This window comes from Pongo abelii, chromosome 4, assembly GCF_028885655.2.
Source record: "Pongo abelii isolate AG06213 chromosome 4, NHGRI_mPonAbe1-v2.0_pri, whole genome shotgun sequence".
NCBI lineage: Eukaryota > Metazoa > Chordata > Mammalia > Primates > Hominidae > Pongo > Pongo abelii.
Genome location: NC_071989.2, coordinates 117,337,632 through 117,365,216, shown reverse-complemented (window position 1 = coordinate 117,365,216; position 27,585 = coordinate 117,337,632). Strand labels below are relative to the sequence as shown.

General features: G+C 36.4%; 1 protein-coding gene across 4 annotated transcripts in view; it reads left to right on the top strand.

Annotated features, from left to right (window-relative positions):
- The window catches only part of PJA2 (praja ring finger ubiquitin ligase 2), a 71,107-nt gene extending 43,771 nt beyond the window's left edge, over nucleotides 1-27,336 (top strand). For 3 of the 4 annotated variants that reach the window (XM_054554993.2, XM_054554994.2, XM_063723848.1), the window contains 5 exons: nucleotides 3,570-3,752; nucleotides 10,563-10,674; nucleotides 19,951-20,065; nucleotides 20,459-20,580; nucleotides 24,693-27,336. In XM_054554993.2, the coding sequence (XP_054410968.2) occupies nucleotides 3,570-3,752; nucleotides 10,563-10,674; nucleotides 19,951-20,065; nucleotides 20,459-20,580; nucleotides 24,693-24,818 (658 nt within the window). In that variant the 3' untranslated portion in view covers nucleotides 24,819-27,336. 4 annotated transcript variants of the gene reach the window in all.
- The last annotated feature ends 249 nt before the right edge of the window (nucleotides 27,337-27,585 follow it).

The following is a 27,585-nucleotide window of genomic DNA, read 5'->3' as shown; positions in this document are numbered from 1 at the left end:
TATGATTTTATATATGATTGCCTTTAATCACTGTTAGTTTAGTTTACTAAGTATAAATTATTCATATGTCATTTGTGTTAGTAATTACTCACTCAGCAAATATTTATTGAGCATTTACTTTGTGCCAGGCATTGTGTTGGATATTGACGTTATATCAGTAAACAAAGACAAATAACATTCCTTCATGAAGCTTACATTGTAGTAGGAAAGGCAGATGATAACCAAGATACAAACCCAGTACATTACACATGTGATGATTACTGTGAAGGGAACAGTAATGTGAAAGAAGATAAATGATGAAGATATTAAAGTGGTCATTGATGACGTCTCTTTGGAATTGACTTTTGAGCTAAGTTCTTAAAGATGAGAATTAGGGTTCAGAGAGAACTTTCTAGGCAAAAGAAAAAGCAAGAGCAGAGATATTGAATGTTGGTAGTTTAAGAAGCCCAGTTTTTCAAAAATTAGTCTTTTACATTACTGTAGTGCCAAATTACGGTTTTACTCACACATTTTTCATCCTTAGACTTGCTCTTAGGGCTAGCAGCCTTGTTTTGATGAATCTATGATTACATATTTATTTTCTCTAACCTAGATTTTATTTTCTAACAGTGATTCAGACTATTTAGTAAGGTAGTTTTTTATTACCATGATGTGTGTAGATCACAAGTCTCTTTCCAATTAATATATTTTGCATTCAGAATGACGTATTTCATTCAGAATGATGTAGTACACCAAATGTCAATTGCATAATTATGACAACCTAATTAAATCTAGGCCGAAAAAACTTCTAATATCTGGGATGGAACAGAAAGAAGAATAAAAAATGGGAATAAATTAGTACATTTTCAAAAGCTTGAGTTGTCTAGATAGATACCAATAGAGCTTTGACCAAAGGGAGAAAGTAACCTGTACTTTGGTTGAAATTAAGAAAACCTTCAAGGTTTTAAAATTTGTTAAGCATCCGCTAAACATCTGTTAGTTTTAGCTATCTTTAGGCTAAATATACAAACAACTGTGTGACTCAATAATTGGTCACATGACTCATGAAACTAAAAAAATTCTTTTCACTATTGTACTTTGCATAATTAAAGGGATGGTTTCTGAAATACCAGTAAGAGTGAATACAGATTAATGACACAAGTTTGAGTGCTTTGGAAATATTTAATGAATTGCTAACAGTTTATTGCTTGGGTAGCTATTTCTGGTTGAACTTCTCTTGATAAACAGATGAAATTACAGTTGTTTTAAAAATAAGGATTCGTACAACAATAAAAAGTGAGTTTAGACAGTATGGAAAGACCAATTAAAAACCATTATAACCAGCTTCCTTTTTGAACTTCTAAAGATCTTCCGTACACATAAAAGCATATATGTGTACACATTCCATTTCATTTTTTTATGCAACTGGTAGCACATCGTGTAGACATATGTGTACACCTTGCTTTTGTTATTTGTTTTGTTTATAGATCGGTTTTTTAGATTGTTCCATATTCATATAGATTTCCTTTATTCATTTTAAGTCTGCATAGTTCTACCTTGTTTTGCTTAAAGTCACAGATTCTAAGAAGCTGGTATAAAGTTAAGTCAGAACTTACTGTATAATACTACATGAGTATACCAGTTTCATTTGGTAGACAGTTTTGGCTATTGTGAGTAATGCTGAAGAAAAAATAAACACATTGTACATACTTGTTTAGGAGAAATAACTGGAAGCCAAACCACTACGTCAGTGAGTATGCATAAACCTAATCTGTAGCTATTGCCAGTTTCTCTACAAAGAACTTAAATTAGTCACTTTCTTACTAACACTATATGAATTGCCTTTCTTCAAAGCTTTCTTCAAAGCTTCACCAACACACAGGGTATTATCAGAATTTTTTATTTTTGCTAATAGTTGAAACATAGTTCAGTTGTTTTAATTTGCATTTTGCTTATTATAAATGAGGCAGAGCATCTCTTTATATATTTAAGGGCTATTTGAATTTCCTTTTCTGCCAACTAATTATATCCTTTGCCTCCTTTCTGTTGATATATATTGATCTTTTTCTTACAGTTTATTTTTACATTTTAAGCTTCTATTTATTAAGGAAAAGCCGTTTGTCTCTCTTGTATTATAGTTCACTTTTCTCAGTTTGAGTTTTGTGTCCAAATTTTTGGTGTTTTGACTTTTCCATGAGTGTTTTCTTTAATGTGAGCGTTGTAGAATTTATCAGTCTGTTTGTGACTTCAGGGTTTTATGTCATGCTTAGACTGACACTGAAATTTTTATAAAATTTCCTCATGACTCTTCTGGTACTCATTGTTTAAGTGAGGGTGGGGGTGCATATACACATGTACTTCAAAAAAGTATAGCTAAAGTTTATTTAAGGGATTTAACCTACCTCCCTGCGGGTGAATACCCAGTTGTCCCAGTACATTTTGTTGATGAGTCCTTTTTAGTTTTTGTTTTTGGAGACAGAGTCTCGCTCTGTTGCCCAGGCTGGAGTGCAGTGGTGTGATCTCAGCTCACTGCAACCTCTGCCTCCTGAGTTCAAGCAATTCTCATGCCTCAGCTTCCTGAGTAGATGGAATTAGGCATGCACCCAGCTAATTTTTTGTACTTTTAGTAGAGACAGCGTTTCACTATGTTGTCCAGGCTGGTCTCAAACTCCTGGCCTCAAGTGATCTGCCTGCCTCGGACTCCCAAAGTGCTGGGATTATAGGGGTGAGCCACTGCACCTAGCCTAATGAGTCGTTTTTTTTCTTCCTGTTTTGAAATGCTTCCTTTATCTCCTCCTTATTTTCTTGATCTGTACCATTGATTTGTGTGTCTCTGTTCCTGTTTAGTTAGTTGCTAGTAGGAGTAGACTGACAGTAAACAAATAAGAAAATGTTAAACAAAAATAAATTTTATAATTTAAATAAGCAGAGTTATGTGGTAGTTAGTAACTGGAGAGCTATTTAAACTGAATGTTCAAGACAGGCCTCCCTGAGGAGGTGACTTATAATCTGACATGAACATCAAGAAGGAAGTAGCAAAGTAAAAATTCAGTGCAAGAACATTTTAGGTAGAGGAAATGGCCCCAAGGTAGAAATGATCTCCATGTGTTTCAAAAGTAGAAAGAACAGTAGGAGCGTAGTAGCTGGGGAAGAGTGATGAGAGATGCTGTTGGAGAAGTGGGCTGAGCAGAAAGCATGTGTTATGTAGGAATTTGAAGGCCAGGTTGAGGAATTCAGATTTTAACTGTGAAGGGAAAGTACTCAAGAGCATTGTTTCAAAATTCAAGTAGTCAGGGATGGATTTTTCTTATGTTTCTCCTACAGAAGGAGAAAACAGCATAGATAATTTGTAAATCAAATAAATATGTTCTTATGTAATTAGGAACTATTTCTGTATACATATGACCCTATAACTGATTTCTTTCCTTTTTTACATAATTCTGCAGTTAAGGAAGACAGTTTTTTAGAATTATAAAAGTACCAAGACCTTAGAACGCAACAGAATCCACTTGCATGGAATAGAATTAAAGACAGTGTTATGGTATGTTTTAAAATAATATTTTTTTCTTACTTTAAAATGTTTGTACTAGGGAACAGACATCCTTGGAAGAGGGAGAAATTCCTTGGTTACAGTACAATGAAGTCAATGAAAGCAGCAGTGATGAGGGAAATGAACCTGCCAATGAATTTGCACAGCCAGCTTTCATGTTGGATGGTAACAATAACCTGGAGGATGACTCCAGTGTGAGTGAAGACTTAGATGTGGATTGGAGGTATGTAGCAAGATTTTATTAGGATGCTTAATTAGGCTCTTTGAGCTCATGATTCTAATTTATGAAAATTAAATCTCTGCTAGCTAAGAAATATTATAATTTTCCCATCTGTTAGTCCTCCTCTTCTTCAAAGCTCATTTCAAATGTTCCTTCCTAGTTGGACCCTCTCCTACTTCCTCCAGTCAGTGACCTCTTCCTTTGACCTTTAGCTCTCTTGAAGCTCACCTTACATCCTAGTTACTTATATACTTTTTTTGAGTTTTGGATTTCTGACGTTTAAAATTTTGCTTTATATGCCCTGTAGCACTTAGCATAATTCTTTCAAAAATAGCTTCTTAATGAATACCACTTCAATTTAAAAACCTGTGGTTGAATCAGAAAACCGTAAGAATAGTTTTCCTTCCCTGTTCTTCCTTTTCCTTATCTGTATGTAAAATATGGAAGATAAAATTTTGCTTTCCAGGAGATGTCGAAAGCATTTAATTTACTTTATGCTTGACAAAGAATAGTCAGCTTCAAATGAAAGTAACATGTAAGTGAAGTGTATTGTGGAATTGTTACTTCTTATGATACAATGCTCAGAATTTAACTGTTTTTCTTTAAAGTGTATAGTAGCTCACTGAAAGCAGGTAACTATTGAGATGTAGAAAGGATGTCCTAACTGATCCCTTTTTTTTACTTTTTCTGGGGCAAAAAAGATATCTTGGTGTATTTACACTTGTTTCTTTCTCTGTGCAAATATATTTTTAAGAATTTGTGTTGTTTTTCCAGTTAAAATTCCTTTACAGAAAACTCAGAAAAATAAATAAGAAAAAACTCATTTATATCTCCTGATATCTCTTCAGGTTTCCAGAACATATGTTTTAAGGCCTCTTTTGTGTCTTTAATTTCTCTTTCTGTGTGTGCTAGCTACTTCTCTGTACTTCTCCAGATTGTTCCAGCTGGGAAACTGAACATCTTCTTGAGATCTTCCTTGCCTTTTCCTATCCTTACTCCCCAAGGGGGAAAAAAAGTGTGGAGAACAGACTTTTATCACCATTTTGGGGACATAGAAATGGGATTTCATTACAGCCATGCAATTTGTAATTCTACCTTAAACATTCTCATACTCTAAAACACATTTTCTGGTTTCCCATGCATTATGGAGAATAAGTAGCTTTACCTAGTCCCAGTCTTGCTGATCTTGATACTTCTCTCTTTTCCTCCCTCTCTATGTCTCCCCATTACCTTTTTACTGCACTCCTTATTAATTCAGAAGTCTTCTGTCTCTATTATACAAAGTAATTCCTCAAAGTGTTCAGCAGTTGAAAGAATCATCTGTTTAGCATCATCTATGCATGTTGGGAGGCAATTATGGTTACATATGAAGGAATGTTTTCTGTTGCACATTTTCAAGACTCTAAAAATAATTTTTTACAGCTCCATTATGAAGATGCTTCTTCCTATAGGGGCACTAAGATTTAACGGATTATTGACTCATTGAAATAGTGCAGTGAACTTTTTCTTCCCCATCCTCCATAAAACTTGTTCTATACTTCTGGTTTTTCCTTTAGGACAAATAATTGGAGGTGACATTACTGAGATGTGTAGTATTTTTCAAGGTATGGATACATATTTCCAAATACTTCCAAAAAGGTTGTTTTTTACCTAAATATTTGAAGGAATAATGGAAGTCTTTACTGAATGTAATTTGTTTGTTTTACAGTTTGTTTGAGATGGAGTCTTGTTCTGTTGCCCAGGCTGGAGTGCAGTGGTGTGATCTCGGCTCACTGCAACCTCCGCCTCCCGGGTTCAAGTGATTTTCCTGCCCCAGCCTCCCAAGTAGCTGGGATTACAGGCGCCTGCCACCATACCTGGCTAATTTTTGTATTTTCAGTACAGACAGGGTTTCACCATGTTGCCCAGGCTGGTCTCGAACTCCTGACCTCAAGTGATCCACCCTCCTCGGCCTCCTAAAGTGCTGGGATTACAGGTGTGAGCCACCATGCCCAGCCTCTGAATATAATTTGAACTTAAATTTGAGAAACTATTACTTTAGGTTCTAATTCACTGATGATCTTTCTAGATATGGCTGTTGTGTTAAGGTTTTAGAAACCTTACTAGTGGTCCCAAAATGTCCAGAGCTTCAAAGTAGTTTTTTTTAAATTATAGAAAACATTTTAGCATTAATTTTAAGACACAAATTTTGAAGGTTGCTCTATGTCAACACCTCATTATTTGCTTATGTGGTACTATATTAATTTATGTGGCAGTGTCTAAAGGTTGATAAGGTGAAAATGTGGTTTCATTTCCATATTAAAATAGCATGCTATGGGGAAAGCCATGGCAAAGAGCAGCAGTTCTTGTCTCTAAAGTCAAACTTTGGCACACTTTTTTTTGTTTTGCCACTGCTTAGGAAAAAAGTGAAGCCTTTTGGTTCCTTAATTTAATTTAAAGGAAAATGGAAAAAGCCCTCTATCAAGTTTGTTTACTTGTTTTCATTGAAGTTGCATTAGTGTTCAAAATACTCAAGAGTACCTGATAGCTTGGTGTGGTAGGAAATGACACAGAGAAATCATCGTTTTAGATACAGACAAATCCGAACTCTACCATTTGTTTATTCTTTAATAACTCCTTAACTCCTCTGTCTTCCAATAAGAAATTGAGTTTTTATTAATCTAATAAGATTGTGAGAAGTTAATTCTGTGTGGATATAACTGTGGCTTAATAGAATTTAAAAATAATTTTGATATAATTTTATACTTACAGAAACATGGCAAAAATAGTACAAGAATATCCTTCACTAAGGTTTCCTAAATGTTAACATTTTAAAACCACATTTGTGTTACCATTCTGTCTTTCCTTTCTTTATACTTATAGTAAGGTTTTTTTCTGACCCACTTATGAGTAAGTTGCAGGCATGATGTCCCTTTCTTTACTTGTAATTATTCTAGAATGAATTTCCGACATCCAAGACCATTTTCTTATATAACACAGTAAAACTGTCAAAGTCAGCAAATTAATGCTGATACAATATTATCTAATCTACAGACCTTATTTAGATGTTCGTAGTTGTTCCACCAGTGCTGTTAGAGAAATTTTTTTCTGGTCTAATCTTTGTATTAGATCTTTCATTGTATTTAGTTAACAAGTTTCTTTAGTCTCTTTTAATGTGGACATTTCCTCAGTCTTTGTTTTTCATAACTCTGACATTTTTAAAAAGTACAGGTCATTTATTTTTTAGAATGTCCCTTAGGTTGTATTTGTCTGTCATGAATAGATTTGAGTTGTGAATTTTTAGCAGAAACACCCTAGAAGTGGTGTTTTGTCCTTTGCAGTACATATCAGAAAACACATGGTGTCAAACCAACCCATTACTGGTGATATAAAATTTGATTTGGTTATGGTGTTATCTTTCAGATTTCTTTACAGTTGTCATTTATCCTTTTATACAGCTGACCCTTGAACAACACAGGGGTTAGGGGTGCTGATCCCTAGAAAATCCAAGCATAACTTTTGACTCTTCAGAAGGTTAACTACTGATAGTCCACTGTTGACCAGAAGCCTTATAATAAAATAAACAGTTGATTGCCACATATTTTATATGTGATATGTATTATATACTGTATTCTTACAATAAAGCAAGCTAGAGAAAAGAAAATGTTAAGAAAATCATAAAGAGAGAAAATATATTTATTCTTCATTAAGTGGAAGTAGATCATCATAAAGGTCTTCATCCTTGGTGTCTTCATGTTGAGTAGTAAACTGAGGAGGAAGAGGAGGGATTGGTCTTGCTATCTCAGAGGTGGCAGAGGTGGAAAAAAAACTGAGTTTAAGGGTACCCACCTACCCAGCTCAAGCCCCTGTTCAAGGGTCAACTATAGTCAGTAGGCTTCTAGCGTGAAGATACTTTGAGACTGTAAATAACTTGTTTCTTCTTAAACTATCAAACTTTCATCCACTAGTTTTAGCACCTATTAGTGGTTCTTGTCTGAAACAATTTTTTGTTTTTTGTTTTATATTTTTTTTGAGACAAGGTCTCATTCTGTTGCCTCAGCTGGAATGCAGTGGCGCAAACTTGACTCACTGCAGCCTCTGCTTCCCAGGCTCAAGTCATTCTCCAGCCTCAGCCTCCCAAGTAGCTGGGACTACAGGCATGAGCTACCAATGCCTGGCTAATATTTGTATTTTTTGTAGATATGGGCTTTCGCTGTGTTGCCCAGGCTGGTCTTGAACTCCTGAGCTCAAAGTGATCCACCCACCTCGGCCTCCCAAAGTGCTGGGATTTGCTGAGACCAGCTTGGTTGGGGAGACCCTAACCCAGTGGTGCTAGAGCAATTAAAGACACACACACAGAAATATAGAGGTGTGAAGTGGGATATCAGGGGTCTCACAGCCTTCAGAGCTGAGAGCCCCAAACAGAGATTTACCCACGTATTTATTAACAGCAAGCCAGTCATTAGCATTGTTTCTATAGATAACAGATTAACTAAAAGTATCCTTTATGGGAAACGAAGGGATGCGCGGAAATAAAGGGATGGGTTGGGCTAGTTATCTGCAGCAGAAGCATGTCCTTAAGGCACGTGCTATTATTGTTTGTGGTTTAAGAACGCCTTTAAGCGGTTCTCCTCTGTGGGCGGGCCAGGTGTTCCTTGCCCTCATTCCGGTAAACGTAAAACCCACAACCTTCTAGCATGGGCGTTATGGCCATCATGGCCATCATGAACATGTCACAGTGCTGCAGAGATTTTGTTTATGGCCAGTTTTGGGGCCAGTTTATGGCCAGATTTTGGGGGGGCCTGTTCCTAACAGGGATTACAGCCACCACACCCGGCCTGAAACAGTTATTACCATGGTGACTGCCAAGTACATGATCTTAGAATTTTTAACTGATTATTTGTAGTGGCCAAATTACAACTGGATATTATGCTTTGAGTGTCTACATTTGCTTAGCCTGGAGAAGAAAAGAATCATGGGGAGATAGTTGTCTTCAATCGTTTGAAGAGTTTTTTTGCAGAGAAGGAAGACACAATTTATGTTGTTTCAGCAGGCAGAATTACAGCAACAGAGCAAAAGTTACAAGTAGGAATACTTCATATGTTTTAAACTTCTAGTAGTGCTCTCCCGCACTGGTACATACCACCTTAGAAAGCAGTGTATTTTCTGCATGGAAGGAATGTTTCTTCTGTTTCTTGAATGTCTACTGTGGTGCCATCTCTGTGCCAGGCACCTTTGCACACCTACTCATTTAATTTGTTTTATAGATGAAGGAAGAGTCAGTTACAGGCTCTTTCTCTTTGTGCTACATCTTACTGCTAGATGAGGGAGTTTCAGTATTTCAAGGGTGGATGGATTCAGTAATTCTTAATATTAATTCCAAAATCTGTGATTATATGTGCATGTCTGTTGCTTTGTATCATGTGATACTTGATTTCCAGATGCTGCTAAACTATAACATACTCTTTTTAAGAACCGTTTCTGTGTCTCTTGGCAACAGATGGGTAATTTTAATTACGGCACATGGGTTGACATAAAAACTATTTTTGAGCTAGGTTGTTTGTGGATGTTTAGGACTATGATATTCAAATAGGATATGGAAGTCAACAAGTTTGTCTTTAGACAAAATAAGCTTAGTATTGGATCTCTTGGACTTAAGAGGTGGTAGGAGTACATCTACTCAAGGTGCCCCCAGACAACTAGAAATGTAGGTCAAGAGCTTCAGGGGAAGTTTAAGAATTAGGTAGAGATTTAGGAATTACCTGCAGAGAGGATAATTGAAGAAAATGGGCTTGAATATATTAATAATTTCCAAGGGAGCAAGATTAGAGAGAAGAGGACCAAGGACATACTTACAGTTTTCAAATTTTGAAATACTTAGTATTTCCAAGACTAGAGGAAAAGGAGGAATCTCGATATGTTCAGGGGTGGAGGAAGGAGAGCAGGACCAAAATGAGACATGTTTTTCTTCTAGGAGCTTAATGGTTTTTTAGAGAAAATTATAATTAAAAATGAGCAGTTAGGAGCTAGATATTTTTCAAGCTGTATAATAATGGAGGTGGCCTAATCTTAGAAGAGGAGAAGATAGATTAATGAGAAAGGCTTGAAATAATAAAATATTTTAAAATCCAGAGTTATTAAGCATTACAAAATGAGAAAAGAAAAAAGAGGCCGTGAGTAATGATAGAATTAAAATAAATATAGTTATTTTCTTTATCATATTCTCACCTACATGCAGATTGGAAACTGAAAAACAGAAGGAGAAATGCGGGAAATAATCGGATGGGGAAATGTACTATATCCCTCACCTGAAATGTTTGGTACCAGAAGTGTTTGGGATTTGGGATTCTTTTCCTAGATTTTGGAATATTTACATATACTTCCAGTTGAGCATTCCAAATTTGAAAATTCAAAATCTAAAATGGCTCAAAATCTGAAACTTTTTAGTGCCAGTATGACGTACAAAGGAAATACTCATTGGCACGTTTTGGATTTCAGATTTTCAGATTTGGGATGCTCAACCTGTACCTTTAAGCAGTCTCTAGAATTAGAGCTAGAAACACAAAAGAGAATTTTTCTACAAACTGTGCATTGAGTTTGGCAGCCTGTTGAATGAGGTAGTGGTATCTTAACTACTCATCTTTAGCACCTCACTTTTCTGTTGGGTCCCTCCTGCCCCTAACCCTACAAGTTGGTATTAAAATATTTTAAGGTCTTCTGTTCACAGCATGTTTATTGGCTTGTCACTATGCTAATATAATTATGTCCTCAGCATAAGATTTCCCAAATCATAGTGGTGAGTTTTTTCTGTTTCTTATTTTTTATTTTTTTCAGCCTATTTGATGGCTTTGCAGATGGACTGGGAGTTGCTGAAGCTATTTCATATGTGGATCCTCAGTTCCTTACCTACATGGCACTAGAAGAACGCTTAGCCCAGGCTATGGAGGTATGTTCATAACTCTGATGTCCATATATGAGTTGATGGGATACAAAATGATAAAGGTTTAAAGGGATTTTTAGACTACTCTTAAGAAAAGGTGAATCTTTTTCCCATCAGTTTGGTAACAGTTATTGAATAATAATTGTCACCAGTATGTGCATACAAATTATACTTGATGTCCTGCTAGTTTGCCTTAAATTTCAGTATTTCTCAGTTTTTACTGCAGAATGGAAAATGTTTTGCCTACATTTAGAAAATATACTTTTTTCTCTATTGAATTATACAAGTATGAGAGTGAATATCTTATATACACATGCACAGGTATATTTGTGAAATGTAGTCGAAGCTAAGGATATATTACAAATCTTTCTTTTTTTCTCATGGCTTCTAAATACTATCCGGCTGCCTAATGCAGTTAGGAAATTTGCTCCTCCTTATCCCGACAAACATATACACACTTTAATAAATGGGGCATATTTACTGCCTAAGTTTCTCTTGCCTTCTTTTCATTATTTAACTAGAACAGAAAAACCTGTTCTTAAATGTATTCGCCTAAGTTCAAAGCCCAAGTATTTTCATGTTTGGAAACTACTACTGTACCAATGGATTTCATTAAAAGAAGTCTTTTTAAATCACTATTTCCAAAGTGATTTCCAAAATATAGGTACAGAAATGACTGGTGAATGAGCCACAGGTGAGAGAACGAAAAATTGGCAAGAACTTTTAGGAGCATTATATTTTGTCTTTAAATTTTCTGAGATTAGAAAGTCCAGTTTATGTATTTATTTATTTTTGAGACGAGATCTCACTCTGTCGCCCAAGCTGGAGTGCAGTGGTGCAATCATAGCTTACTACAGCCCTGAACTCCTGGGCTCAAGCGATCAGCCCACCTTAGCCTGTCCCAGGTAGCGGGGACTACAGATATGGGCCATCAGACCTGGTTTGGGTTTTTTGTGGGGTTTTTTGGTAGAGATAGGGTCTCATTATGTTACCCAGGCTGGTCTCAAACTCCTGCCCTGAAGCAGTCCTCCCACTTTGGCCTCCCATGGCACTGGAATTACAGACATGAGTCACCGTGCCCAGCCAGAAAGTCTAGTTTAGATTGACAAATTAGATAGCAGGTACCTATCTAATATTGATATATTTAATAATATATTTATATATCTAATATATTACCTCTCTCTAATGTATAATATATATTAGATATATCTATTAAATTTGTCTTTAAATTATCTCTAATATATTGTATATTATATATTAGATATATAACATATCTAATATATCTAATATCGATAGATATTAGATACAGATATCTGATATAGATATCTATAGATATTAGATATCTGTCCATCTGTGCACACACATGCATGCATATACATGTTCACGTACATTTATGCTAGCTCTGCTTTGTCATCACTTTTTGTACATATGTAACTGTCCATGGAGATTGCTTTCAATTACGCTTTATGGTGAATGTTTTTCTCAAAGTAACCATAGCAGAAATACTCTATACTACGAAAAAAGTCAGAACATCATGAGATAGGATACACTTAGGATTTTTGCCAAATTATTTAACCTGCCTTGGCAAATTCTGACACATAAGAAATAATGGTATAGCATGGTAACTTGCATCAGAAATATATAAAGATTAAGGATCACTCATTTCCTTGTACTAAATAACTCTTTGAGGGGGATCTGTTCTAGGGTCTGATTTCACAACATTTAGTCTTTCATTTTATGCTAGTGGTTTATGATTTCCTACAATATGGAGATAACTTTAAAAAGAAGTGGTGAGAATAAAATGTTTTAGTATTTATTACTAGTGGGGAATGTGACATTTGGTATCTTGAAAGAAGAGCCAGAGAGACTGGTCTTGAGAGGTCTTGCTAGGTAAAGGCACTAGCAGTGAACTAAGACAAAAGGCAAGCAAGAGCTTGCAGTCTCAAACATTGTTGGCTTCTACCAATAGTGAACTCAGTGGCATTATTCCTACCAGTCTATACTTCTGCCTCTGGTAATGGCTTTAAGCATCTCTCTCCTCTAAAGCTTATCAGCTTCTTCACATTTTAGTGCTCTGATTTAATTTATTTGAATTTGATTGAGATGTTTCACTCCTAGAAAATCAATACAGTTGTCTTCCTGTCACTCTCCAGAAATCTGTTTTTCTGTGTTCAGTATGCATTTATTTAATCATTTTTTAAAATGAAACAAAAATAATTTATGATTATTTCTTTTATATTTAACACTAACACTCTTTAAATGAAACAAAAACAAAACAAACTGCTTGTTTTTGTTTGTTTGTTTCTCAAGCAGCCCTGTAACTTTTTGGAAGTAGATGCTTTCATTTCTGTTATTTTTCCAGTACTAGATTGGTCATTCTTTTCAGGTAGTGGCTTTTGGTGAAAATACTGGCAATATGTATTTGTCTTCTTCTATCTGTGTCTCTAATTTGAGTGAGGAGAGGGTAAAACCTTAAACGTCTTTAACTTTTTGAAACTTTTCTGCTTTTCAAAATGGATTTTGAAAAAATCCCCTTGCATGTTTATGTTGACATCTAAAATTTTTCAGCATAAATCTAGGTAGTATTAGTTACTTTATCATACTTCTTTGCTAGAAAAATGTTTAAAATTTTTAATATAAGAAGTGGTTAAATTGAGTTACAATTAATAGTATCCAAATAATCAAAAATATGAATTTTGATAAGTATTTTGTAGGAAGTGAATCTAATGAGATGGAGGCATTTTCCTTTCCCAGTTATGAGTGAATTTTATTTATTACCGGAATGAGACATATTTCAGCATAAATTTACTTCTGATTTTCATCTTATGAATGTAAGGTTGAAAAACGTTATTCACCTAAATAAATTAATAGGAATGGAAGGAGTTTATTATGGCATTGTCACTGAATTCTTTTTAGATATTTGCCCAGAATCACATCAACTTGTCTAGATATTCTTTAGATTCCTTCCGTTTTTTTTAAAGCAAAGGATTGGAAGCCACCCAAAAGATTTGTTACTTAGTCATTAGAGTTCAGTTCTACCTCAGTACTTCAGATTGTCCCTCTGAATGGGTAAGAAGTATGCTTTTATTTATAAAGTGGAAGAAGGGCAAGTATAAACAGAATGTTAGAACAGAGAACCAGCATGATATACTGCAGGTGCATTCTTACGTGGATCAGTTTGAAGAAAGATTTTACCTATGAAAGCTTATCGAAACTGATTATCTTAAGACTGTCCATACCCATGGGCCTCTTGTAAAGTCTTTACATACTCACAATAGCACCTGTATACACCCAGGTGTAGGCACTAGGAAGGCTGTAATGTGGAGGTTAAGAAGGTGGGCTTTTGTGTTAAAGAGTTAGGCTGTGTGACCTTGGACAATTCACTTAACCTCTCTAAGCTTTAGCTTCCTCATATACAAAATGGGAACAATAAAATCTACCTGATGGGTTTATTGTGAGATTGTGTTAAAGCCTTTAGCAAAATACCTGGTTGTATTGGGAAGCTCTCAGTAAATGGTATATTCATATAGGTTTATTCAAATCAGTAGTCAACTAACTGGTGTAATCAGTGAACAAATCTGGATTCAGTGGTGATCATTCAGAATCGGTATTACTATCTTCATTCTTTAAAAACTGAATTGTATTTTATTCTTTAGAACAAAATTTTGTGCTGATAAAGGATTATGCTACTTTAAACCTACATGTATTCTAGATTGGGTGATTTAGGCTAGTTGTCTTTCTGCCTCTTGGACTAACTATGTAAATACATTGTACTGCCTAAAGGTATAGATAGTTGTTTTTTTTTTATTTTTATAGGTTTTCATACCAGTGGGTTAAAATGCTATATTTTGCTGTGTTGCTTATAAGTGATCCTGGATCATCTTAAATATATGACAGTACCAAGGCAATAAGTTATTTTTACATATATGAAATTTCAGGTGTTATTAGCACTGCAAATGTGCAGATAATCATTAGAAAGAGATAATGAACCCATTGGGACAAACATATATCAAAGCATAATTAGCCTGGAATAACCTCCCCAAATGAAAGTTACTATAAATAACATCCTTTGTTTATGTGTAGCACAAATGAGTTCTTGCAAGCAGGTTCTACCTTGAGTAGTACATATGGGGAATTGGAGGAGATTCATCATTATAGCTATGTGAGAAGGAAAGGGACTGATAACAGGATCTTACCTTCCATTTCCTATCTTGCAATGGGAAAGTTCAATATAAAGCATTCTAAACTAGAACAAAGAAGTAGAGTAACAAGGGATTGGCTAGGAGGAAATAAAGATAATTACAAAGAATATGACAAAAGCGCATATAAGGAGCAGCCACCACCTGTCAGGCAAAGCTAGGACAACCCAAGGAAGAGTCCCTAGTCCGTCTCAGGGCTGAGGTCACCTTGATGGAAATGGCACAGCTGTGGCTTGCTATATGAGAGAGAAGTCACTTTGGTATGTGCTGGTGAAACTTGCTGGAAGTCAGCTCTCTTAGGGTGCTGAGGAAAGCTATTCATAGGAAGGTGTCTAACTGGAAGCGCTGTGCTGCAGAACTGTCCAACATGGATGCTGGGGGAGGCTGCCACCTACTAAGTGCATTACAGGAACTGACTGCTAGAGAAGCTGTGTGCACTGTAGGAGTCTAGTGCTAGAGAAAGCCACGAGCATCACTCTAGTCCCAGTGTGCTCTGTCAAACAAGCACACTGGGACAGAAGGAAGGCCCTTTCCTCCAGCAATGTTCTTCAACATCCTCTGTGAACAAAGCTTAGCATCATGCCAGCTGTTAGGAGAGAAAGTATTTAAATGGCCCAGATTTTCACAGAGCTGACACAATAGTGAATTTGGATTTGTGGAGCAATAATTCCACAAATGGAACATTCCAGCACTTTGATAACTTGGCTTCCATATATACCTTTCAATGCACATTTAAATTTCCATCCATCAATAGAATTGTATTTCCACCCAACAAAATACAGCTATTACTACAAATGAAGTTTCACCCATTCCCCAGAATGAGCAGATGGCTAGTTCCAAGAGTCATTGTATCCATCACTAGTTATGCATTACTCCACACATTCATAGTAACACTGAATATTCTCTTATATAAAGACTAAATTGCAAATTTAACTTCCAACAACTGGCATATTGAAATAGAAATGGGAAAGAGGAAAAGTAAACTGTTAACATATACAAATAAGCACATACATAAAACAAGCACATAAAATATGCAAAATTACTGATCCTTGTTCTGTATTTGCTCATGAGACTGTGAATGATAGCTATAACTTCCTTCTTCCATGATCCAGTCATATTTTCTCTGCCCTCAGCCAGAAGCTCACTCAGCTGGTTAGGATTCTTTACTTGGTAGAGTAACCCAGACCTACATTGTTTATATCTTCAGTTGTTCTTTCTTTTTTTGTCTGCTGTAGTTTTCTGGTAACTTTACTGTTGGGCATGAAAGCAGTAAGAGATTCACACTCCAGGTGAGATTATCACAGGGTTTTCAGGCAGAGGAAGCCTAGTCTGTGGAGGGCACACTATTTCCACTGGTAACAGGAGGCTCAGAGTGACTTGGGGATTCAAAATTATCAGTTTCCTCAGAGTTCAATCAGATGTCATTCCAGGTTTCAGAATCTTATTCCTTAACCAATCAATGGTAAAACTTTTGAGAAATTTGATGAGACTAAGAAGTCAACTCTAATTTTCATTTAGCAATCCACACAATTACCTTTTGTGTTTGATTTTTAGGAGCAAGAGCATCTTTTAGGGCTGTCGTGGATGCTTTCTGGCTCTCATACCCTATTGTGAGGTTTAAGAGACCTGAGTTTGTAATTTTTTTCTGTAAGTGCACAAGGGCACTCTTAATAATCCATCTCACATCACGATTTTTACTGTTAGATCATTGTTGCCGTAAGGTCAAGTATAGCAGCTATCTGGGCTGTCAAGACACATGCTTCAGTTGGACCTTCGTCACTCAACCACAGTGATACCTTGATTAATTGTGATGCCACTACAGACTATGGATTAATAGCATCCCATTCTCATTGGCAAGGAGCTCAGCACTGAGCTCAAGCTCAACAGGTGTAACCAAACCAATGCCCAAATCCTTTTCTTGCAGTTATGTGTCCTGGGACCACTCTTAATATGAATTCTATACCAGTCTGAGTTCAGTTCCAAGAGTGAGAAATACAGTAATTTGAACAGGGAAAATTTACTGTAAATATTAACTACAACAGAAGTTTAGAATACCAAGGGATTGGCTAGTAGGAAGTAAAGCAAACTCTAAAGAATATAGGATTAGCAGATTTAAGGAACAGCTTTAGGGCTGAGATAGAGCACTCTACTTCCCTTCCCTCTAAGCTGAGAGCCAGACCTTATTGGGAAGGACACAGCCATGGCTTATGGAGGAGTATTTATGGTACTGTGCTGGCAGAACTTGCTGGAAATTTGCCTTCTGGAACTTGGCAAAAATCTGCCCTCTGGGGCAAGAGAAACTTCACAGTGATGTGACCAAGCCCCTAGGTACTCTGCTGCAAGGACCACCTAAGATGAGTACAAGGAGAAGCTGCTGGCAACCTTGTCCTGCAATTACCAGTTACTGGATAAGCAGCATGTGCTTCAAGAGCCAGGCACTGGAGAAGCCGCCCACACTGGAGGAGCCTGATGGTGGAGAAGCCATCTGTGCACAGGGAAGCCTGGCACACTGCAGGGGCAAGCCCAAGGGAACCATGAAGCAAAGTCCTTTCCTTGTGTCTCTCCAGCGCCTTCTACTGACAAAACTTAAAATCATGTCAGCTAACAAAAGGAAAAAATATTTAAAAGGCCCAAATCTGTTTTCAAAGGGCAGAAATGAAAGGTGTATTTGGAGCTGAGAAGCAATAATTCAACTACTGGAACAATGTTTCTTTCTTTTTGCAGTGTTTCTCTGCATATCCAGAGTCAAATTTGGTGTTCAATAATATTAACTGTGTTTATTAACTCTTGGTGAACCCTTTTGCTTTTTCCTTTTTTAGTCCTGATTTTGCTTTGGGCTTGGCCCAAGGCAAGTTGTAATCCCTATTATAAGTCATCTCAAATTCTTTTTGGGAATATCTATGGTAGGGACCTTAGGCATGTATAAATATTATGTTTGCCATCCAAAAGAATAGAGTGTTAGCTAAGCTATCAGGCAGAATTCTTCTTCTATATGGGAAACCCGGCTTGTTCATTTTTTTTATTATGGTAAAATAAACATAACATAAAATTTATTATTGCTACAGTTTTTTAAAGTGTACAGTTCAGTGTAATTAAGTGTATTCACATTGCTGTAAACAGTAACTCCCCATTTTCCCGTCTCTCCAGCCCCTGGCAACCACCATTCTGTTTTCTGTCTCAATGAATTTGACTACTTTAGGTATCTCATATAAGAATCATACAGTACTTATCCTTCTGTGACTGGCTTATTTCATTTAGCATAATGTCTTCAAGGTTCATCCATGTTGTGGCGTGTGTTAGAATTTCCTTCCTTTTCAAGGTGGAGTAATATTTCACTGTATGTGTACATCACATTTTGCATATTCATCCATCCATCAATGAACAGTTGATTTGCTTCCACCTTTTGGCTCTTGTGAATAATGCTGCAGTGAACATGGGTGTATAGATACTTGGTTTAGTCCCTGCTTTCAGTTCTTTTTGGGTATATACCCAGAACTAGAATTGCTGGATTATGTGATAATTCTGTTTTTAATTTTGAGGAATTGCTGGGCTGTTTTCTGTAGCAGCTGCAATATTCTGCACTCCAACCAGGAGGGGAGGCCCAATTTTGATAGTTGTCAAATTTCCTTCAAGTTTTTCATCCCTAAAAAGAAGCCAAGGTCTTTCATAGCTCCATGATCTTATGATGCTGTAATTAGGATATAATACTAACAAGTAATAATTAAACTATGTAATACCAATTCTTTGAATACAGTAGCAGTTCAGAAGGATACTAGTGCAGTCTAGGACCACTGACGTAGGCTTCATGGAAGAAACAGGACTTATGCAGTCCCTGAGGGAGTGATAGGACTTAAAGGATGGACAGAAAGCACCAGGCAGGGGAAGCAGCATGTGCACCAAGAGCAAATAATTGTACAGGTTGCAGACAAAAAGACAAAGTCTCAACTGCCATTCTAGTCTAATTAGAGCCAGAAAGGATGAGGATGACGCATCCCAGATGATCACATGATCTGATGTTCTTTCCATCCTTCTTAGAATGGTAATTTGACACAGATATTTGAACCTGTAAGTGAAATTCACAACCCAGATAACCTAGTAATACTTGTGAGCTGGTAATGTGGGTGTGCCAAATCCATGCCAGTAGTAGATGTAGCCATTCAGGAGTGCATTATTTGCTTCCATACTTGGAGCTTCTAGTAGCCTCAGCCACATTTTATCTTTCATGAAGTGAACCTTTCCAGAATGTTTATTACTTTCTTTCATGTTATTGATCTCACATAGGAACCGGTAGTTGGAAAAAGTAACCAGTCCTTCAAATACAGAAAAGTAGATGATTATTTTGAGACAAGGTAGTTTTTTTTTTTTTTTTTTTTTTTTTGGAGACAGAGTCTCGCTCTGTCACCCAGGCTGGAGTACATGGTGATCTCAGCTCACTGCAACCTCTGCCTCCCAGGATCAAGCGATTCTCCTGCCTCAGTCTCCCCAGTAGCTGGGATTATAGGCACACACTACCACAACCTGCTTTTTTTTTTTTTTTTTTTTTGAGATGGAGTTTCGTTCTTGTTGCTCAGGCTGGAGTGCAATGGCATGATCTTGGCTCATTACAACCTCTACCTCCTGGGTTCAAGCAATTCTCTTGCTTCAACCTCCCAAGTAGCTGGGATTACAGGCATGTGCCACCACACCCTGCTAATTTTGTTTTTTTTTTTTTTTTTTTTTTACTAGAGACGGGATTTCACCATGTTGGTCAGGCTGGTCTTGAACTCCTGACCTCAAGTGACCCACCCCGCCTCGGCCTCCCAAAGTGCTGGGATTACAGGCATGAGCCATCGCGCCCGGCCGAGACAAGGTATATTTTTATTTCATATGTAGAAAGTTGGGCTCTGCGTGTATATTTAATGTTTTGGTTTGTTGGTGATGGTGGTAGTTCCTTCTGAAGAGGCAAAAGGAGCAAAGCACTAAAGCAAAAGAAACTAACAAAAAGAGAATAATGGTGATATAATTTTGGAGATACGCTAAAAAATAGTTTTCTGTTACTGTTTTAAAGTATTTCTAACAAAGAACCGTACCTTTTGTTTTTCAGACTGCTCTGGCACATTTAGAGTCTCTTGCAGTGGATGTTGAGGTGGCCAATCCACCAGCCAGTAAGGAAAGCATTGATGGTCTTCCAGAGACCCTTGTTCTTGAAGATCACACTGGTAAGGGCAAAGTTGATCTCAAATGTTGAAGAACACGTTGTACATTTAAGTATATTATCAATATACCTAGATAATTAAATATTTGATTATTAGAAACTTTCACTAGATTTTTTTTATAGAAACTAGATGCTTACAAACTTTCCCCTAGTACAAGAATGTTTTTAATTTTCAAGTGATAGGCTGAGACAAATGTTCCTCTGTCAGCTTTTTTACAAAGCGGTATTTATTAGATTCCAAATTGCCAAGTATTAGACAGAAATGCCTGCCAATTAACTGGTCAAAGACTGGCTCTTTCGTCTTTCAGAGGTATCTTCTATGAGTATAATATGTTGCTTTTCAGTTTTATTAAAATTGAACTACATGTGATTGATCTAAATTATTTGTTGTTTTCAGCTATTGGTCAGGAACAATGCTGTCCAATCTGTTGCAGTGAGTATATTAAGGATGATATAGCAACAGAGTTGCCCTGTCACCATTTCTTTCACAAACCTTGTGTCTCAATTTGGCTACAAAAGGTGAGTGATAGAATAATTAATTTAAACATTTAAAAATTAATACCTTAATAGTGTCTTCTGCAACTGAATAATAATAGTGTCTTTTTGTTTTTTGTTTTCGTGTTTTTTTTTTTGTTGTTTTTTTTTGTGAGACAGAGTTTCGCTCTTGTCACCTAGGCTGGAGTGCAGTGGCTCGATCTTGGCTCACGGCAACCTCTGCCTCCAGGGTTCAAGCGATTCTCCTGCCTCAGCCTCCCAAGTAGCTGGGATTACAGGCACCCACCACCAAGCCCAGCTAATTTTTTGTATTTTTAGTAGAGACAGAGTTTCGCCATGTTGGTCAGGCTGGTCTCGAACTCCTGACCTCAGGTGATCCGCCTGTCTCAGCCTCCCAAAGTGCTGGGATTTCAGGCATGAGCCACCACACCCAGCCAATAATAGTATCTTTTAAACCTGTTTTATTTAGCCACAAATTTGTAGTACTTTTTAATTCATTGTTAAAAACTGGTTGCATTTAATGATTACAGATCAGGGATAATATGGAAATATTTTATTTTACTAACATTGTCTAAAAACAATATAGACAATAATAACATGTTTTTAATCATTTTAGGAAGTGATTAAATATCTGAAAGATCATTTTAGAATAAAGCTGATTAGAATTTTAATCATAACCCTGAAATTTGGTGTTTTCAAAAGTATCTAAAGCAGAGAAGCCTTTGGCACTACTCAAAGTACTATAACAATATACAGCTATTCCGCTAATACAGGTTGGTGTTTCTGACATGTATATGAGAGATATTTAATAACCTACCAGGTAGCTCCTATTCCAGTTTTTATATATTGTCTTCAAATATTTACCCAATAAGTCTTAAGCATATTTGAATTATTTAAATAAAGGAAGTGTTTTATTTCAGTCTTCTCTGTGAACTCTATTTTTGCATAAAGGATATTTACCATCCAGCTCACTAGGAATTCCCAAGTCACTTTCCCAAATTATCTACTTAGGAATACAACTCCCTTTCTTCCCTATAACCAGTGCTTTTTTTCTCCTTCTCTTTTCCCATTCCTTTCTTTCCTTCCCTCTCTTTCCTTTTCCTTTCTTTGCTGTCCTCTGTTTCTATTTGCCACTTCGTTCTTCTCAAAACTCCACTTAAAATCTCTGAAATCCAGTTTAGAAATGTTCACTGTTCTTTTATAAAATATCTCTGTATGAGATAACCCATAGTGCCTGTCAGGTAGTAAGTGCCCAGTAAATATTTTACAAATCATATCAGGTGAAAGCTATTAGAAATTAGAGATGTTTTTATTTTATTAACAACAAGATCACAAATACAAACTTACGTTGCAAGTTACAAAGACCAGCTAGCAGTCTTCAGTAAACAGCACGTGCTAATGTGTACTATTTGAGGAGTATTGCCTGCATAGAGATCATGTGTGTCTCAGGTCTCATGAGACTTCCTGGTATTCTGGATTGAGGTATAATGCTGGATTCCGAATTAGTTTTAAAATACTGCTTTCCTTGCTCTCTCCCTTCTCCCCGAACGTAATTTGGGAAATAATATTTTAGGTGATTTTTCTTAACCTGTTTATCTGGCATTTTGTTAATACAGCCTAGATGGCTGTGCTGTACAATATACCAACCTCTAGTGTTTTTATAAGAGTTAAAGTAGGTAATCCGTGATGAATTTAATACAGTGTTTAGCACATAGTAAACATATAGTATAGGAAAAGTAATGGTAAACTTATTACTAATGAAAGTTAGAATTCAGTAGAAAATGACTTTTTCACTGTCTCTACATGATGGTGGTAGTAGTGGAAGTAGGTGTTATTACAATTATTGGGGAACCAGAAAATGCAGAGCCACCAACTCTTAAGATTTTTGAGCATGGCTGAGTCTGTGAGGTCCATTCCCTCATTTCATTTCTACTCCTATACATTAGACCTTCAACCCTTGTTGTCTTAACTACTATTGCAGTGACCTACTTTATTTCCTTACTTCCTTTAGAGGTACTTTCTTTTCATTTCTTTTTTATTTGCATAAATCTGTGGGGTACACATGCAACTTTGTTACATGCATAGGTTATGTAGTGGTCAAGTCAGGGCTTTTAGGATATCCCATCACCTGGATAACATACATTATACCCATTAACTAATTTCTCATCATCTTCCCCCCTTCCTATCCCCTCACTCTTCCAAATCTTCATTATCTATCATGCCATCATTAAAGGCATTTTCTGAAATGTAGTTCTGATAATGTACTTCCCTTCTCATAAAAGAAAGAGAGGGACCTCCAGTCCCCTGTGGAATAATCTGAAGTTTTAATCTTGACATTCAAGGCCTTCTGTGATTTAGACCCCAACCTGTTTCTTCAGATTTACTTTTCTGTACACTTGCTCATGTTTCTATGCATTTGCTCCTGAAGTCTGGCATAATTTTTCCCTATACCATCTGTAAGATTAGATGATATAGGTAGGTGCAGTTTAAATTCCACCTTTTCTGTCCTTAATAGATGCTGTTTTTAAACTCCCACGATAGCTTCAGAGACTTAAGAAGCAGTGTTTTGTGTGCCTGCTGTGTGTCAGTCACTGTTAGATGATTCCTCTTTAATGATTCATGATGTCTCCTTTAATCCTCACAGTACTTTAGGACTTATTGGTATCTTTATTCCTGTTTTCTAATGATTGTTACTTGTCTAAGTTTAAATAGCTAGTATGTAGTTCACCAAGACCACACTCACCTAGTTGACTCTAAAATATTACTGTTGGGGCCCAATCTGTATGGCAAGTACACAATAAATGTTTGCTGAAATGAATTTTTTTTTTTTTTTTTTTTTTTTTTTTGAGACGGAGTCTCACTCTGTCGCCCAGGCTGGAGTACAATGGCGCTGTCTCGGCTCACTACAACCTCTGCCTCCCGGGTTCAAGCAATTCTCCTGCCTCAGCCTCCCGAGTAGCTGGGACTACAGGCGCACGCTGGCACGCTCAGCTAATTTTTTGTATTTTAGTAGAGACGGGGTTTCACCATGTTGCCCAGGCTGGTTGCGAACTCCTGAGCTCAGGCAGTCCGCCCACCTCGGCCTCCCAAAGTGCTGGGATTACAGGCATGAGCCACCGCGCCTGGCCTGAAATGGATTCTTAAACGGTAAACGTAATATATGTTGTACAGCCTTGAATTATACTTGAGACTTTGCTGTAACACAAGGTAACAGTCTCTTCAGTCTTTCTCCTGTCAGGAAATACCTTAGTGTGAAACCTTTCCTGCTTTTTTTCTGGGGAGAATGTTCCCAAGATACAGTTCTTTGTTGCCTTCAACAGCATGATCTCTTCAGCCTCCCTTCCAGCAGGGAGTTCTCTTTGGGAAAAAGACCAGATTTGCAAGGGGATAATCTGTTATCAGATAATGTAGCTCTATAATCGTCCATTGGTCCTAGAATGTTGTGCTCCTAGTATAACTGCTTTCCTCTTCCCACCTTCTCTCCAAGGTCTGTGGTTGATTGTTTTGTCATTTAGAAGGCACCTAACACTCATCTCTTTTTGGAAAGAAATGTCATGGCTTAGAAAGAAAGTCTGAAGTCCATCTGCTTTGACATATCTGTGCTACCCTAAAATGAGGCTTTAATTTGCCATAGACCTATGTTAATTCATCGTAGACCTTCTTTAATTCACACCAAATCATAAATGATAAATAAATCATAAATGATTTGGTGTGAATTAAAGTAGGTCTGTGGTTTCTCTAATAAACGCATAATAGACTAAATAATGATAATTCAGATTATTGTTGAGCTAAACTCTGACCTCCGTGTGGACATGTGCCGTGATTCTTTGCTCACCCTCTGCCATTGCATCACTGCTGAGTTTAGCAGCTCTTAATTCAAACTCACTAAATGAAGGAGGATGAATGACCTTAAATATATGAACCTGAATAAGAGGCATCGTTTACTCTCAAAGAAACTAGAGTCTGATTGGCCACAGAGGAAAAGGTATTACAATTATGTCTTTCTGCATTGTGTGGATTTGACGTTTGTTTTTTGTTGTTAAGATTCTTATTATGATACTGTTTTTTCTTTATTAAGTTACTTGTGTGGCAGTTAAGATGATTCTGGTGGCTCTTAACATTTTTTTTTTCTCCAGTCGGGAACATGCCCTGTGTGCCGCCGTCATTTCCCACCTGCGGTTATTGAAGCATCTGCAGCTCCTTCCTCTGAGCCTGATCCTGATGCCCCACCTTCAAATGACAGTATTGCAGAAGCGCCCTAAACCTTGACAGTTGAAATGAGATCAGTGTATTGAAGTAAATCTGCAAATTCCTTCTAAATCTCATGTGCAAATAATTATATATAAATATATTTAAAAATGCTATATATAGTATATGCCATAGTTTAGAAAGAATATTAACCTTTCTAAACTAAATTTAGGTTTGCAGAAAGTATTAAGCATTTTCAAGCTGAATGTTGAGACAGTGCATCCATTTTCTTTAGTTGAATATGTTTGTATTAATTGTAAAGCCAAGCTTATCAGTTGACTCTCTCCAGAATAAATAATCATCTGTGTGGCATATGTTATTGGCTTTGTCTGTAATACTGCCACTAAGTGATTATAATTAAGCTGTCCTGTTTGCATCAGATGTAAAGACTGTGTTCACAACAGTAGTAAAATTTGGTTTCATTGGAAATGAAACAAATTCTAAAGTATGCTTTTTCACTAGTCCCTTTGGTTTTGCTATATCATAACCTCTTAGTTCATATGCTGAGAAATTTTTCAGAAAGTCCATTTTTGTTTAAAATTAGGACTTTTCAGAATGCCAAATGAAGGCTAAAATTTTGGCCAGAACATCACAGAAGTTTTAAATCGTAGACATAACTCCCCCTGAAATAAAGTTATGTAGTAAAATCCTTAAGGAAACCAGTGGATGTGCTTAACAAGTAAGGTTAGTAAAGCATACAAAGAATCTAGTATGCTCAGGGCTTGGTACAATGAGCTGAATTAGATGGCCTTATGAAACTCTTTCTAACCTCTTACCCAACCTGTTTCTCCTTGGTTAAAATTATACTTGAAGGCCCAGAACACTCATGGCGCAGTTGTTTAATATTGGATATAGTTAGTTTAAGGTAATTTTGCTTCTACAGTATTTTGGAAGGTCTGAAAACTTGCACAGGGTCATCTTTCTAATTATATAACCCCAAACTAAGATGCACAGTGTCTCCAGGTGATCACACACAGTAGACGAGTATGTGCAAACATGGACATAATAGTTCACTTACAAATGTAATTTGATGTTAACACTAGAGAATGATGACTGTTAGAACATTTGAGCAAGTAAAATAGTAAAGCACGTAGTGAGTGTACGTCCATCTAATTGGTACATTGATAATTTAGTTTGGGCACATAAAAGGAATATTTATATGGCTTCCCAAATGCAGAGTTACATCTTATTTGTGTAATTTTTCTGAGTATTTATATCCCGTCTCCTTTTTTCATTCTTAAAAATAAATGACTTTTCACTGTTGGCACATATGAGGCTTAAATATAAGAAACATAACACTTGCATTCTAATTTTTGCATATATTGTAAATGTGTCTGGTATTTACAGCAAAATACTGTGTATCCTTTTATGGGTAAAACAAAAGTGAACATTGCATGCATGTAATGTGATGAATTTGTAATTTAGGAGTTCTTTGGGGCTTCTGTGACTTTGGAAATGCTTACATTCAGGCCTTAATGTTGCATTAGCTAGCATGTTTTCCCTCTGATGTATATAGTCACTGTTGTATAAACTAATCTTTGCTTGTTTTCTACTCTGTGATCTTTCCATATCATATTTCATTAATGATCAGTTAGTGTCAAGGAGTCAAAACAGATTAAAATTAATTTCATGTGTATATGGTGGAAATTTGTGGCTAGTGTGATTTTTGTTTGTTTCCTTTTAAGTACTGTTGATCAGTTGTGACACTTACTGGTTAAACTTACGTTGCTAAAGATTTCTCTATAATAAGCCACACATTATATTTAGACTATATTAAGGGACCTTGGTTTTCTTCTAGATAGCAGCTGTCCCAAAGAAAATATTTCTTCTTTGTCTGTTAAGATTAAGCTATTATCTGCCAGTTGTTAAGAGGTTTTGGTTCCAAACTCAACCAGCAATATTGAGAGCTGAACTTAAGATAGCTGTTGTACTTTTTGCTTTCCATCTGTTACTGTCCTTCATTCTTGGCTCCCTACTATCTATAAACAGCTGCTGTGAAGGAGAAAAGTTGAATAAGAGTTGGCTTAAAATTTTAAAAAGGAAAAAGAAAATTGAGGTTTTAGGATTTTCATGGTAACAAGCTCTGGTATAAGCTAATGCTGGCAAGTTCAGATACTAAAATATTATTTGGTCATATCTTGGATCCTTTTGAAAAAGCTAAGACTATATGAAGGTAAATTAGAAATAAGTATGAATATTAATAAAATAGCATTTATCTTATTTCTCTATTTTATGTTGTGATTTAACCTAATTTTATTTTTTTAACATTTTCTTATTTCTTATAATATGAATGCTGATATTTAAAGGTAGATCTATGTGGTATTCTTTTGTGTTTCTTAATTGTTTATCTCTAACTCTTAAGATTATTTGTGATCTGGATTTATGTATTTGTTAGATACATACGAATTGTTAAAATGGAATGCAAGTTTTTCAAAAGCCCAGGTCTAAATGTAATGGTTGGTTTATTGTTCTATAACCCCAGCCCATCATTTTCTGTGTAAATCATAAACAATAAACAGGATATACTCAGTGGTCATTTCTAATATTTCATTGTGTAATTGTATCACTTCTATAATGTAATCCCTGAAGGATTTAGAGTTAATGACAGATAACACTACTGAGCATGTGATGTTAAAAGTCCTTGAACTATAATTTAAGAAAGCGCCAGACAGAAGTAGTTGATGGACTTCCTACTGCTGGAGGGTCTCTGAGTCCTTGCCCTCTCCTCCCTGACATCCTTAGCTATCCCGTTTCAGCAGAACCAGATTTCCACACTGACTC